At 39.3% G+C, this 15,945-nt stretch overlaps 1 protein-coding gene across 10 annotated transcripts in view; it reads left to right on the top strand.

Annotated features, from left to right (window-relative positions):
• The window catches only part of PTPRK (protein tyrosine phosphatase receptor type K), a 547,287-nt gene that overhangs the window by 264,078 nt on the left and 267,264 nt on the right, over positions 1–15,945 (top strand). For all 10 annotated transcript variants that reach the window (XM_077902655.1, XM_077902664.1, XM_077902657.1 and 7 more), the window contains exons 4-5: positions 9,696–9,777; positions 12,005–12,120. In XM_077902655.1, coding sequence (XP_077758781.1) covers positions 9,696–9,777; positions 12,005–12,120 — 198 coding nt within the window. The remainder of the gene's footprint in view (positions 1–9,695; positions 9,778–12,004; positions 12,121–15,945) is intronic.

Here is a 15,945-nt window from a genome sequence, read left to right as displayed (position 1 = left end):
CACTTAGACCGAAATCTTTTCGGGGAGGCAATATATGCCTCTTCCCCCTAAAGGCATCTTAATGATACGGGAACCATGCAGAGAGCACAGAAACTCCTCTGTTTTTAAATTGTGAGTATTATGTATTTTGGGTTCAAGTTTGGAGTTTGTTTTTGGAGATGAAAAGTTTGTCTGGGTTTCTCTTAGCCACATTCTGGAGTCATGTGTTTTTGATACATATTTACCCTACATCAATAGCTATTCAAATTAAAGAGACCATTGACAGTTCTTTTGCAAGTGTTAGATGTTAGGAGTGAAAATCAATTTAAGTAAGTAATAGACTTACTATCAACTTAAATATTCTAGCGTAAGTTCTAAAAATGATTATTGTTAGTTCCTTATTTAGATCTTCTAGATACTGTGGTGATTACATCAGGGGTAGCCAACTCCCTGGGGTAATTTGAAGTATAGGAATGTACTAGGTTCCCATATCCATTTCACTGTGGAGCTTTCTGAAAATTGGTTTCTTTGGGCTTTTCTCCTATATGGTCTATTTTGGTGTAAATTCTCTTCGGTTTTATTTTCTCCCTTTGAGCTCCGGTCCTACATTTTTACCACTTCCTGGACACTGGTATGTGCTCGGACTGATATCTATTGTGGATCACACAGTATGTATGATATTGTGATGCAGTTTCATTCTGCAAAGGGTTCCAGATGGATGGATGGTGTAGTTGCCTTTCATGCAAGTATGGTCTTGGTACACCCAATATTTTCCTCCACGTTAGGTAGTGTAGCAGGCCCTCTCATCACGTAGACGTTGGTACTGCTAAACCTCAGGATATTTTTTGTAATACTGACATTTTATTCAAGAATACTTGGCTACACTATACATAGAATCTGCTTCCTAAAATCAACTCAAGTCTTTACTATATTATGATCATGGTGTGTGGATAGACAGGAGTGTGTGATGTAGTGTGTGTGTGTGCGCGCGTGCGTACGCGTACAAGAAAGAGAAGATCTGAACCCAAACAACAGCTTCTGTAGAGTGGAAGACCGTGTAACTATACAAAAAGCCTCTATGTATTCAGGTAACTGCATATAGGTTTTGGAATCTCTGGAACCCTTATGAGTCTTGGCAAACAGTTAAGTCCTAATGTAAAGTCTTGACAGAACCAGTCCTCCTAAGACACTGGCCATATTTAATGTCAGGACATTTTAAGGAAAAGAGCTGATTTTTAATTCTTATGCACTCCGTAATTCATGGAGTCACTAACGGTCTCTAAAACCTGAAATATGAAAGTTTCATATGAAAAATCAATTAGGGCTTGATTATATGTCTTAGTTTTCTCCCACATTTAGTTGACACATAATGAGAATCCCAGTTGTTCTAGGAAGCAGCTTTAAAAACCAAAGAAGCAGTTCCCTTGTTCCCATGTTCTATCGACGTACCTGTTGCAATGGAAGAGATTTCTCTTCTGCAAGGAACTAAATAAGCGAGTAAGCAAACCAGTAGAGAAGGACTGTTAAGAATTCGTTACTTCGAAAAAGAAAAAAAAAGAATTTTTTTTTTAGTTTCAGAGAGCCCCAAAGACTTTTCTATTTTTTTTTTTTTCCCCAAAGACTTTTCTAAATGCATTTGTTCATGTTAGGCTCCTAGACGATTGCCTGACTCGATAGGAGAAGCTGCCTGCCAGGCACAGGGCTGCTGGAAGAAGCGCCTTTGCTCCAGCGATCTCCGTGAACCTGGAGTTTCGAAAGCTGAATTCCAGATTGACGGTGCCTGTGAAAGGAGCTGCGGCGGGTGACAGCAAGTGATAAAGGTTCCAGAGATTCTGAAACCCACACTGTGCTGCGTGAATGCACACGGTCTTTTTGCACGGTCACAGGGTCTTCCACTCAGCAGAAGCCGCTCTATGGGTTTAGATTCTCTCTCTCTCTCTCTCTCTCTCTCTCTCCCCCTGTCTCCCTCTCCCAGGCCTATCTACCCACTATCTATCCACACCTCATTTTAATGTGCATTGGACTTTTGCTACCACCTGCCAGTTATGTGCATATTAATCTTTAAGTATGAGCAGAAATAGAATATCCCTACCTTTGAAAAGCAACTAAATTCTAGATTTTGAAGCTTCCACACAGACATTTGACTTATGCAATATAAGATCTTCTGGGGCCTATCACCAGAAATTTATTCCTTACAGCATTATTTAACTATTCAAAGGAAGTAATTATGTTTTCATGATTTACAAATTAGCTTGGGAAAATTATTTGGAACTTTCTCAAGGGAGAGTCATTTTATTATGCCAACAAAATTTTATGAGTTAAGTAAAAGTGAACTAAATACCTTATCTCGTATTTCCCTGGGAGGCAAAACTATTAACTAAAATCCACTTATATTACTTAGTTGTTTTGTAACACATTAGAACTCTTTCCAGCCTCAGTTCTCAATAGGATTCTGATGTTTGGTTCACTGAGGCTATGGGGGAACAAGAAAAGTCACTGCCTTCAATGGGTTTATATTTCATAGGGGAGATGTATCTCAGAAATTTATTTGTACACTGAATTATGTGTTTATGATTGTGCTCTGTTTGTAGCTCTAGTCTGGGGATACTTCTCCCCAAATAGTCTCTGATTGCGCAGATATTAATCCCCATGTAATTTAAGATTAAGTCAAAGGGTAGGAAACATTCCTACCCTTTGAGTTTTTTTTTTTCTTCTTTCAAACATGCCATCATCTTCATTATTACCTTCCAATAGATCCTAAGTCATTTTCTTCCATTCATCATAAACTTTAGTACTGGCATCGTTTAGAGTTGCTTTCCCCACTGCCACAGCCACCTTCATCCTCATGACTTCGTTGTCTTTATGGAAAGTCCAGTGACAGTTTCTTCACCTCTTCATCTCCAAAATCATCTACCTGATTTTAACCTGCTGCTCTGGTTGAATGGATCTCGTAATATGTCACAAATGTGTTAGCATCTCACGCTCTGACCATAACACAAACTCATCTTTTTCTCATTCATTCATTTTACTGAGCTCTTCCATCAACCTCATGGGGAGCTCCGGATCATCAAACCGTCTGTCTTTGGCCAGCTCATCAACTTGCTTATCTTATGAAAATTTAATTTCATCATAATCATTTTTGACATTTGCCATTTCCATAAACTCCTTACTTGCTTTTCTTTTGAACTATTTCTTTTATAAGCTTAAAACAAGCAAATTCTGTTAAAACACACACACAACCACACACACACACACACACCCTCCATGTTCGATTGGGAGCACTAGAAAATCATGGTTCACCAACTGCCAGTGGACCCACAACACTCCTGGAAATCCTACTATGTTTTTCTGTTCAATTCCCTTTCTTTTTTTTTTTTTTAAAGATTTTTATTTTTATTTATTAGACAGAGAGAGAGAGAGGGAGAGAGAGGCAGAGACAGAGACACAGGCAGAGGGAGAAGCAGGCTCCATGCAGGGAGCCCAATGCGGGACTCGATCCCGGGTCCCCAGGATCATGCCCCGGGGCCAAAAGCAGGCGCTAAACTGCTGAGCCACCCAGGGATCCCTCAATTCCCTTTCTGATTCTCCTCTCCATTCTCCTCCATTCAATTTCTCCAATTTCTAACCAGTCTTCTTTTTACCAGCCCATCCCTCATAGCTGAGAGGATTAAGGCCAAGTAGTAGAAACTCCCTTTACCAATCCTACACATTTACTCATATCTTCATTCATCTTTGCCTGTCCTTGTATTACAAAAAACTAGGGCCCTTTCGTGAGATCTATTATTTGGATCCTGTCCTTTCCTATGTCACGCTAAGAGTTATCATTTCTTTCTTACACACAAAGATACCATTTTAAATTGAATCATCCTCATCAGTCTCTAAACATTTGTTTCCCATTTAAATAAGTATTAACAGTAATAAAAATCAAAACACTTCTCTTGATCCCATATCTTCTATTTTTATTTTTTTAATTTAATTTTTAATTTTTTTTTTTTTTTTTTTTTTTTTTTTTTAGAATAAGTCCTATAGCCATTGGGGGGCTTGAACTCACAATCCTGAGATCAAGAGTTGTGTTTGGGCAGCCCGGGTGGCTCAGCAGTTTAGCGCCGCCTTCAGCCCAGGGCGTGATCCTGAGGTCCCGGGATCGAGTCCCCCATCGGGCTCCCTGCATGGAGCCTGCTTCTCCCTTGCCTGGGTCTCTGCCTCTCTCTCTCTCTCTCTCTTTCTCTCTCTCTCTCTGTCTCTCATGAATAAATAAAGTCTTAAAAAAAAAAAAGAGTGTGTGCTCTACAGAGCAGCCAGGTACTCCTCTTCTTCCATTTTTAGTTAAATTTCTCTCTACCAATTCAGGCACACTTCCTGTGGGAGTCTTTATATTCATTTCCCCTCCTCTGCTGTCTTCATCATTGTCCAGTATGGTTTCCATTTCTATTACTTCATACAGGTGGCTCTTTCTTTGATCATCCCTAATCTGAACGGCACATATAAGGGGTATTTTCTCCAGCTTTATTGGGACATAATTATCATATAACACTGTGTAAGTTTAAGGCAGTGTGTTAATTTGATATATGATGCCAGATGATTTCCACCATGGCCTTCGCTAACACCTCCATTATGTCATGTAATACCGTTTCATTTTGAGAGGAAAACATTTAAGACCTACTCTCCTGGGAACTTTCAAGTATATGATACAACATTGCTAAGTACAATCACCATGCCGTAAATTAGATCTCTTATCCATGTAATAACTGGAAGTTTGAACTCTTTGGTGTGATATCATTGACATTGTGGGGTCTAAAAAAGCCAAACTCCTAGAAACAGAGACTAGAATGGTGGTTACCAGGGTTTGGGAAGTTGGGGAGATATTGGTCAAAGAGTACAAGCTTCCAGTTATAAGATGTATAAGAGGGTATTTTTAATCTCCATTTTACTTAATGTTTTACTGGGATTTGGTCCTGACATCTCTTGCACTTCCAACTTTTTTCATTGGATTTTGTGACACTGTATACTTTCATTTCTCTTTAATATCTCTACACACTTTTTTTTTTCTTCAATCCCCTCGTCCTTTTGCAGGCTTGTCATTCTCAATCCTATCATGGCAGAAAATATGGCAAAAGGAGAGAAGGCAGCCTATGATGTATCCTTGAGAAACTGCAGTTTTAAAGCTCACATGAGAGAGAGAAGTCAATTATACTTAATGTTGCTGACATACTTTTGTTTATAAAAATACAATACATCCACTTTTAAAAAATATTTTATTTTTAAATCATCTTTACACCCAACATGGGGCTTGAACTCACAACCCAGGATCAGAAGTCATATGCCCTACCAACTGAGCCAGCCAGGGGCCCCCTTTCATCCCACCCCCCAAATTGGGGCAGAGGATGCAGTTTTCGACAAGAAAGAGAAGACGTTTCACTTTAGTACCTATGTTCTTTAATAGATGCTTTCTTCTATGGTGGTGCTCCGTAACATAGCGTGCTTACTGGGTGCCAGGGCTGTGCTGATGTTTCCTGAGCATATCTCATTTAATCCTCCCTCAAGCCCTTCCTGAGTGGACACTAACAAGTTTCTTTTCCTTAGAAAAGGAAACCGGCTTAGATTTTCTATAAGTCACAAAAGTAACTTGATATACAGAGTTGCAAAAGTACAACTTTACATACATTTTTCCATAAGTTAAAGTTACCCTTAAAAAAAATTTAAAAAAAAGTTACCCTTAAAAAATAGTTGGGGATCCCTGGGTGGCTCAGCGGTTTAGCGCTGCCTTCAGCCCAGGACATGGCCCTGGAGCCCTGGATCGAATCTCACAACAGGCTCCCTGCATGGAGCCTGCTTCCCCCTCTGCCTGTGTCTCTGCCTCTCTCTCTCTCTCTCATGAATGAATAAATAAAATCTTTAAAATAATTTAAAAAAAAAGTTAAAGTTACCCTTAAAAAGAGTAAACTGAATGTGTCTCTGAGTTTGGAGCCTACACTCAATACTGACTATACTCAAAGAAAATTAAGAACAAAGGTTTTTTGTTTTTTTTTCCAGATTTTTCTCCTATCCACAATATCTTGTATTACGTGTAGTTCGTGTATCATTAAATCATTGTGTACAGGGCAGCCCAGACAGCTCAGCGGTTTAGCACCTGCTTTCAGCCCAGGGCGTGATCCTGGAGTCCTGGGACCAAGTCCCATGTCGGGCTTCCTGCATGGAGCCTGCTTCTCCCTCTGCCTGTGTCTCTGCCTCTCTCTCTCTGTCTCTCATGAATAAATAAATAAAATCTTTAAAAAAAATCATTGTGTACATATTATACAACATTCACAACAAAAATGTGATGTAGGCAAGGCCAGTATTTCCCAGATGAGGCTATAGGAAAATGCAGCTGAATCAGTCGCTGTGGTTGCAGGTGATAGCAGCAGTTAGATCCCAGGCTGCAGCAATTAGATCCCAGGCCGCAGGAGTTAGATCCCAGGCCACAGCTGTTAGATCCCAGGCTGCAGCAGTTAGATCCAAGGCTTCCTGACCACGAGTCCCGCTTTCCCTCATTACACAAGGTACATTCTCTGCAGTTATTGCGAAAGGATGAGATCCTGGTTTTTTATGGGTTGCCTTTCCCCCCCTCTATTTCATTCAACCATACTTCACTTGTTTAGCTAATAATCCAAGAATGTTGCTAGAGTAGCAAAAAGTTGATTGGACTCATTACCTTGGGTATTTCAGGTAATGGAGTGGAGGGCACCCAGCCTGTGGAGCAGGGCCCGTCCACCCTGTCTGTCCCCAGGCTGGCCTCCCAGGGGGTGGGAGGTGACATCTGACCTGGCCTCCGTTGCCCTGTCCTTGTGGGAAGCCCTGGCTGACTACCTGACACCAGGCATTAAATCTGACCTGAGCTTCTGCTCAAGCAAACTTGGCATAATTAAGCTGTTGAGAGTCGCTTCCCCCGACAGGGCCGAGGAGCCTTACGAGGCGAGGGCTCTGCTGAGGTGATAAAGCTGATTAGATCCTTAGTCGCGAAGGAATCTGATCTTAGAAATTTCCTCCGGCTCCTGTTAATGAGGCAAAGACAACATTTAGCAGAGAACACGGGGTCAATGAAAAGAGAAACATTTCTTTTTTTTTTTTTTTCCTTTAATAAAGAACAGATTCTTTTGCTCCCCTTTTAAATCCAGGGCTGCATTTACTGTCCAGAATAAGAGCACAATTGAGATGAACAAATAAGAAGTGTTTTCTCAGGGGGCGCAGTAGACCTGTATAAGCTTATCCCGGTGTGAAACACAAGAAGCAAAATAACTGGAGAAAGGGAAACTAAGATAAACCTAAGAGATGAAAATAATTGAATTAGTGTTGGCTACAGCGGAAGTGGAATAACCAACAGTGATTAACTACAACGATATATGGTCTGTTCACAAAAATGTAGGTTTTTTTTTTTCTTCAAAAATGGTTTTCTCACTTTTTCTTTCTGTACCTTCCCTTTTCTTGAACTATCATTCAAGCAAATAAAACGTGTTTTCCTGGGATACTCTTGCACGAGTCTCTCATACTAACAATGCTGATGAGCTTACCTTTTGGGTTATATATAGCATTTTTACATCTGCTACCGTTTAATCCTCATAAAACTTTATAATGAAAGCTGCATTATACCCATGTTAAGGATTTGGGATTTGGCTCTACAAGGTTATAGGATTTGCTCAAGCATTTGTAAGCAGGAGAGGCGGGAGTCAAGTCCGAGTTTTCTTACCTCCAGGAGAGGGGCCTCCTCCACAGCTACTCCAAGTCATACTTTATTTAATGTCTCTGATTCTCAAAAAAAAAAAAAAAAAAAAAGTCTCATTCTCGCCTCTATTTCTTGCTAAGCCTCTGTTCCAGTATTTGGAAAATGACATGACCATTGTTTTCCTATCAGATGCACTTACATGGGATGTAAATCGTGTGACGCACACACATGCACACACACATCTCTGCGCTCATAGATCGGCTGTCCTTTCCACTGGGAAGTCTTTATCTTCCCACAAAGACCCTGTCCTACTTCTCAGCTTCAGCTTGTTCCAGTGAGATCAGTGGTCATAAAGGACAGAGTAGGAAAGAAGTAGCCCCGGAGACGGTCTGTGACAGGATGGGGTCCGGGGGGGCGGACTGGCACCCGGTATGCTGCACCCCCTCGTCGTCGCTTTCGGGGCGGCTGGAGGAGGACCGCCTGGACGTGGGAAGGGGTGATGCTGGGGACAGTGCTACCGGGTTTCTCCTCTTTATCTTCCTGCAACATCTTACCCACCCGTCGTGTTAACTTTTAACTCTGACTGACTCTCTTCCATGAAGATGATATGGCTTTATAGTGGGCCTGTCTCTTATTTTTGAGATCGGTTTGTCCACTCGTGCTCTAGTAGGTCTCCCCCGGGTGTACCGTAGGCAAATCAGGTTTGAAAGGTACGTAGTCTTCTCCTTCAGATTTGTACCTTTTTCTTTATCACTAGTCCCGGCTCGGGATCCCCATAGCACAGCCACCCAGTGGTGCAGGCCTGGAGCCAGAATGGCCCTGTGTTTCACCACATCTAAAAAGTCAATAAATTTTAATTTGTCTGTTTCGTAGGCGTTCTTTTTATCTTCCCTTTTTCTTCGTACCTCTCTATTTTCACTACGACTAGCTTTTCACCTGTTTCTAGTCTGGATTTCTTTTAGTCCACCCTCTACCTTATTGGCATGTGTGTTTCTTTCTTTCTTTTTATTTATTTATTTATCTATTTATTTATTTATTTATTTATTTTTATTTTTTATTTTATTATTTTTTGGCATGTGTGTTTCTAATAGATCACTTTGAATATACTATATCCCTAATTCAGACATCCATTTCCATCACATTTCCTAAAATGTCATGCAGAAAACTCCCAAAATAATCTGTGTATCTCCATGAATAAAGGAGCCCATAGTCAAATAGAATATTGAGATGTGCACGCTAAATATGGTTTCTCTTGGAAAGTCACACTACACATTATTTAAAAAAAAAAAAGGCTATATGAAGTCTTTCTATTGATTATACAACAAAACTCTATAACATGAGCTGATACTTGAACATAGAAAGTTTTTTTTAATATTTATTAATGTGTAATTATTGGCAGGCTTCCTCCTGATTTTGGTCCTGTGGTATTCAAGGTCCTCTCATGCCTAGCCCTGAAATCTTACCTTCCTTTTTGAACCTTTGTAGCCATACAGATTACACGCATTTGGTTCCCCAAACACACAGCTCTGTTCTATTCCATTGTGTTGTTCCTTTTCCCGGGAATACTGCTAATCTTGCCAATGGCCTTTGTGAAAATTTAGCTATTTTTAGAAGTTTAGATCATTTGGTATTTTCACTAGTTAGCCCACTGCTTGGTACATTGTCAATGCTTAATGTATTTTAAATAACGAAAACAGAGAAAATCAACAAGAGAAAATTTAGAGATAGGCGATTAGCTGTATTTGCCTCTTCATTCTGCTTAGTGGGTGCCCATTCGGGAACTCTAACACACAGTAGCAGTTGCTGAAATGATTTTTTCAGCTGCTTGACCTCAGTAATTTTTGTTTGTTTGTTTACCTAGACAAAATTTAAGAAATTACAGTAAAGGCTAAATTTTTAATTCTTGGAAGGTAAAAATCAAATTTAATTTTCATAAGTGTGCGATAGCTGTTCTCTGTGACCTGCGAAAACTCCTTAAAAATGACTGTTGTAAATGTTTTCTGTTTCTTCCTGACAGGTAATATTTGAAGCTGAAGTCTCAGGAGGGAGGAGTGGTTATATTGCCATTGATGACATCCAAGTGCTGAGTTATCCTTGTGGTAGGTTGTCATTAAGAATTGTATTTTTCTGTGTCCTTTCAACACTTGTCGTACATTGGCAAGGACTGTTGACTGTTTATCACTTGGTTGTGGCTGTCTCTTTTGTTGTTACTGCTAGCCTTCTGTTCAGTTTTAAAAGAACACTGAAATCTTTCTAGAAGTTTTGAGTCAAATATTTCTCAGGATTGTACCTAGTGGTACACCTGTAAGGAGTTCTTTTAATTCTTTAACTACGGAGGACAAAATGTGAATATAAATGAAATTCTGGATAGGACATGCTCCGTCTTTTGGTTTTATTAAATAGTCTAGGAAAGCAAAAAAGAATAACAATTCAGAGCTCCACTGAAAGGAAACCTAAAGAAACCTCACTAACTTATGTGATCTGCTTAGTTGAAAGTTGGCGTGAAGGAAAGAGAATGAATAAGTCACCGTATTCCAAACTTCAGACTAAATTTTTTTTAATAATATCTGGTTAATCCATGTGAAACAACAAAATAATAGAAATCAGACAAAACAAGGACTCCGTTTATTAACACATAATTTTATTATGTCTTTAGATGCACATTGGTTGGTCTTCAGATGGTGTAACTAATTTTGTGTGTACATCGCATTTCCTGAAAGACATTCATTACATGCACTCAGTAGAGCCAGATGCAAAACAGCTGGCATAAATTCAGACTTTACCTAGATCTCCCAACAGCGGCATTTTACAGGGCCCATGAACTCTAGATGGTCTGTTCAGTAATCCTCCTGGTGGAAATTTTCCCACCCGTTGTAAGCACCGTGCGCGTGGAGGGGAGCACTGTACGGGGGGCAAGGCCGCGCTCCCGGTGAGCGCTGGTATTAAGCCCCGCGGTGCATCAGCGTCACCTACCAGGGGTGGCAAATCACAGATGTGTGGCCCCTCCTCGGTTCTCATTCTGGAGGCCTGGGGTGGGGCCTGAAAATGTGCATTTCTCATAATACGTTCCCAGGTGATGCCCCTGCTGCTGGCCAGGAGCTCACAGAGGGAGGACCACTGTGCTGGTTCATGTTCTAGCTCAAGCATCTCTCTTTTTAAAGCCGATGCTAAGACGAGGTGCGAAGAAAGAGGTCGCAGGCCATGGTCAGACCATTTATCCCAGGCAGTCCATTCTAAGAAAAAGGGGAACAAAACCGTCTCCCTCAAAGTTCACGTTGGTTTGCTAATAAGTTCTTTCAGTCCACCAGTACATGAGCATGATGTTTCCATCTACTGTTCATTTACACTTGGTGGAAGAGAAATGTGAAAGAAAGGCTCTCAGGAGTAAAGAAAATAAAAATATGAATAAAGCCCAAGAGCGGTTTCACTGTGATACGGCCCTCTATGTGCTTGCTTTTACTTACCGAGGCTTAACTTTTCCTGCATGTATTTACTTTTAGTTGAAAACATGAATAAGCTCCAGTTTTACAAGGTGATCATAGAGAACACTGATTTGACAGTTACGTAAGTCGTGTAGGTTTTGACCGCAGTCATCTCTTTTCGTCGGGTCCAGTATTGCTTTTGGGTAACTTTTCTTCCAACGATGAAAGAGTCCGAGGTGGATTTTGCAGCGATTAAACTGATACTCTCCTTGAGAGAAACAAATACATTCCCTTGTTCTTTGAAGCACTAGAGAATTATACCTATTGAAATCTTTTTTTTTTTTTTAAAGAAAGACCAAAAAAAAAAGAAAGAAAAAAGAAAAAAAGAAGAAAAGAAAGACCTGTTTACATTGTAAATTAATAGCTCAGCGGCTATGTCTATGTTGGTAGGTTAGATACCACTATATGTTTTTGTCACATTTCTCTGTTGTGCTCTGATTTCTGCTTATTTGGTCTCTCTTTTATTATTATTATTATTATTATTATTATTATTATTATTATTAGGTCTCTTTTGCTTTCTTTGACTTGTAACTGTTTTGTTATCACCCATATGCAACATGCTGTGGCCAACTTTCAGCAATAATTGTTGAGTGCCCTCTCTGTATACAAGAATGTTCTAGTAATTATGGGGCAATGAGTAATAGTGCTATTGAGAGGGAAAAAAAAAAAAAAAAACTGTGAGAGGGAGTAGGGTTTTCAGCACAAAGAAAACTCCCATTTTCTTCCATACGGTATTAGTCTTGGCCAAAGGTAAAAGTGTTAACAACATTATTCTCTTGGGAAAAAGTCACATGGCACATTTTCTTCGTGTGAAAAGATTAATTTTTTTTTTCTGCCTTCACAGATAAATCTCCTCATTTTCTCCGTCTGGGGGACGTGGAGGTCAACGCAGGACAGAATGCTACGTTCCAGTGTATCGCCACGGGGAGAGATGCTGTGCACAACAAGTTGTGGCTGCAGGTAAGGCCAAGTGGGCCGCTGGGTGAACAGATACACCTGATTTTTAAAAAATCACAAGGTACTGCTTCTGCTGTTATTCTAGTATGTGTGTGTGTGAGGGAGCGAGAAACCAGTTCTCTTGTGTAGGTTTGTCTTCATTGACTGCAGCTTCGTTTCAGGTATTTCCATTTGGGGAATATGAATAAACACATGACAGTATATAGTTAATAAATACTCAGGTCAGTTTCTAGTGAGCGCTGATGTTTCTCTAAGGTTATGCAAAACTAAGAATTTTTTTCGAGATCCATTCAAAGTAGGAAAAAATGGCAAATATCCTCGTTAAATATTTTGAAAACCCAAATTTACAAGAGCACAGTACTTAAGTAGGAACTGTCATACCCTGACCAATTTTTTAAAACTCATTTTAAGAAAGTTTTGGAAGTACTTCTGGAAATGTGAATGGGAGGAGAGCCAATTAAATTTATTTTCAGAGTGTTTATGCATAAGGGTTAATGACAGTTCTGAGGTCAAGACATTTGCTTTGCGCATATTAAATCCTCAGTAAATATGCATTTAATGAATGACATTGGCAAAATATTGAGGAAATGCAAACAGTACATACCAAGACCTTTGAAAACGCCAGAGAATTAAACAAGAAACTAAAGAAAGTACCGTGTCTTTAGAAAATATCTCCCAATCCTGGGACAGTGGGGGGGGAGGGAGGGACTTAGATCAGCTCTAAAGTCAGGAGGGCGGGCCCAAGGAAGGTGATGGCTATTGAGCAAAATATTTGAAGCTAGAACCTAAGTAATAATGCTCTCTGAGCACTTGTATTATTATTTTGTGTTCTATTTGTATCAGAATGAAGGAAGGGATTTAATTAGTTAGAATTTTAAATTTCTGAAAATATCAGTGGAGACCAAAAGAGAAAAATCACTGAGATTAGCATAGTTTTTGAACATAGACCTCAGCATTTATTTTTACCATATTTTTCTTTTTTAAATTTTTTAAAGATTTGTTTAAAAAAAAAGATTTGTTTATTTATTTATTCATGATAGACACAGAGAGAGAGAGAGAGAGAGAGGCAGAGACACAGGCAGAGGGAGAAGCAGGCTCCATGCCAGGAGCCCGATGCGAGACTTGATCTGGGGCCTCCAGGATCGCCCCCTGGGCCAAAGGCAGGTGCTAAACCACGGAGCCACCCAGGGACCCCTATTTTTACCATATTTTTAAAGAGGTAAAATTAGTGTTGAGGATAATCATTAGGTTGTGGGAGGTTGGGGTCATGATTAGAATAAGTGATTTTTGAAATCATGCCTAGTATAATGCCTAATATTGTCCTAGATGTTATCAATTTCTTATTTCATTAAATTCTCACATCCACATGGATGTTACAACACATGTACTCATAGAAACTTTATTATCACTGCTTCTGTAATTTATTTGATTTGTAATTATTGGGATATCATTCTGAATATGTGAAAAGGAAATGAAGCCCCTACTTTTTTTTTCTGTGATTATGCGAATTTCCCCTATAGATATTATAATATAAGATAATTCTTTCTAGAGAGGGTGCTGTATAATAAGCAGCCTGTTTTATCAGTAAACATCAAGTCAGAATCAGTCTTTTTCTTCTCAGTCTAAATAAACAATTAATTTTTTAGACATTTTTAAATTAAAATTGTTTTTCCCATTTAGGTGAGAATATTAGTTGGCATTTGACTTTAGTTGTGATCTGTACAGTCTTGTCTTGGAGAACCAGAGACTCTGCAGTCTGCCTCTGGTTTTATGCCCTAGGATTTAATGTGACATTGAAATAAAAGGGTTTTGTAGACTCAGACACCAGCTGCCTTGTGGCAACAAAGACTTTCTGGCCCTGCTGGTCTGAGTGGGTTGCAGTCAAAATACTGCTCGTTTATTGTTTGTTTCCTATTTTGTAGATTGGCCCATTTCATTATAGTTTTAAAAAGTAATTCCTTCTGCCATTTGCCATTTTTTAAAGAAAGATGAGAGATAAAAATATTCTGTTAAACATCTATTCTGCTTTCCTTTTTGTCCTCTTTTCTCTACACATCCCAGGGTGGATCTATCTGTGTATTTCTCTTCTGTTTTGACAGTGAGGCTACCCAATTCCTTAGCAGTTTACCTATTTACCATATTCTTTGAAAAAGCTTTTCTACTTTTTCAGTAATACCACCTAAGTTACCTTAAGTTATTCTTTTAAATCATCCTTCTTCGTGCTTAAGAAATATTGAAAACTATCCATTACTTAGTTGAGGGATGTTTTCAAATGAATAAGACTGGTTATTTTATATAAATATATATTGAATCAGACTGTGCCCAGTGATTTTTTAAAAATCTATCTTTAAAAGTAGTAGAAGTATAATAGAGCAGAACGAATCTTGATTCCATATGAATCTTCAAGCCAACCCATAAATATGGATGTCACGTCCTGTTTACTTGGTGCAGAATGACTTCGAAAAATCAGGAGGCCCAAATGTTAATTCTTTTTTTTTTTTAATTTATTTTTTTTTCCAACTGTTAATTCTAACCGTAATTTGAACCCTATAACCCTTCCAACCCAGTTAAGTGTGTGGGCTTAGAGAATTCATGAACTATTGACTCTATTCTATAGAGAAGTTCTTTATCTAGAAAAGGAGATGGGGCTAGAAGCTAAGATCCCTTCCAGCTGTAGATGCTAAGCTAGGTCTTTGCATTATTTTTGATGGCTGAGACATGGCTTTCATTACCTTTTTTGTTTGACGGAAGAATGTGAATATTACTGGTCTTGTATGGGTAAAAATGATCCCTTAAATGAACTATCTTTATGCGAACAACTGCTTAAACTATCTGCTCACAGTACTGAGAATGTATTGGAAGCAACTCAAAATGGTAGGTCACTGCATCCTGTCACAGAAGTAGTGGGATAATGGAGTAGCTGTTATCCTTGCCATGGTAGGTGTCATTAAGAAATGGGGATTGAGGGGATCCCTGGGTGGCTCAGTGGTTTAGCACCTGCCTTTGGCCCAGGGCGTGATCCTGGGGTCCTGGGATCGAGTCCCACATCGGGCTCCCTGCATGGAGCCTGCTTCTCCCTCTGCCTGTGTCTCTGCATCTCTCTCTCTCTCTCTCTCTGTGTCTCTCATGAATAAATAAATAAAATCTTAAAAAAAAAAAGAAATGGTGATTAACTTTTTATGTTTTCTAAATCACTGACATTATACAGTATTAAGTGTCAATTGATAAATGTTTAAATATGGGGTACAAAACCAAAAAAAAAAAATAGAAGAACAGCCAACTTTATGTTTTAAAGGAAAAAAATGATATAGTACAACCGCTTTAACCTTAATACCTGATAGCATCGGACGTTTAAAATAATTATGTATGGAGGGATATCTGGGTGGCTCAGTTGGTTGGGTGTCCGACTTGGTGTTGCCTCAGGGTACCTACCATCTCAGGGCCCTGAGGTAGAGCCTGTGTCTGGCTCCGCGCTGAGCAGGGAGCCTGCTTGAGGATTCTCTCCCTCTGCTCCTCCCCTGATCTCTCTCTCTCTCTAAAACAAACAAATTAATTAATTTAATTAATTAGTGTATGGGAATACATTTAAAAACTAAATTTTTCCACTTGTTTATTGTGTCTAGCTTACAATTGATAATGCCCATATTTTTTATTGTTTAAAATGACATACGAATTTTTGGGTAAATTAAACAACAGACCTCACAAAAACTAACGCTTGAGGTACCTGAGCTAATCTAGAATAATTCGTAAGGTACACATCATAGGGGGGTCTGGATGTATCTTTAAGGAGAGTTCTTTCCTGTAGATCTCAGATTATGTGATTACCAA

This window comes from Canis aureus, chromosome 1 (assembly GCF_053574225.1).
Source record: "Canis aureus isolate CA01 chromosome 1, VMU_Caureus_v.1.0, whole genome shotgun sequence".
Lineage (NCBI taxonomy): Eukaryota > Metazoa > Chordata > Mammalia > Carnivora > Canidae > Canis > Canis aureus.
This window is presented reverse-complemented; position numbering and strand designations above follow the sequence as displayed.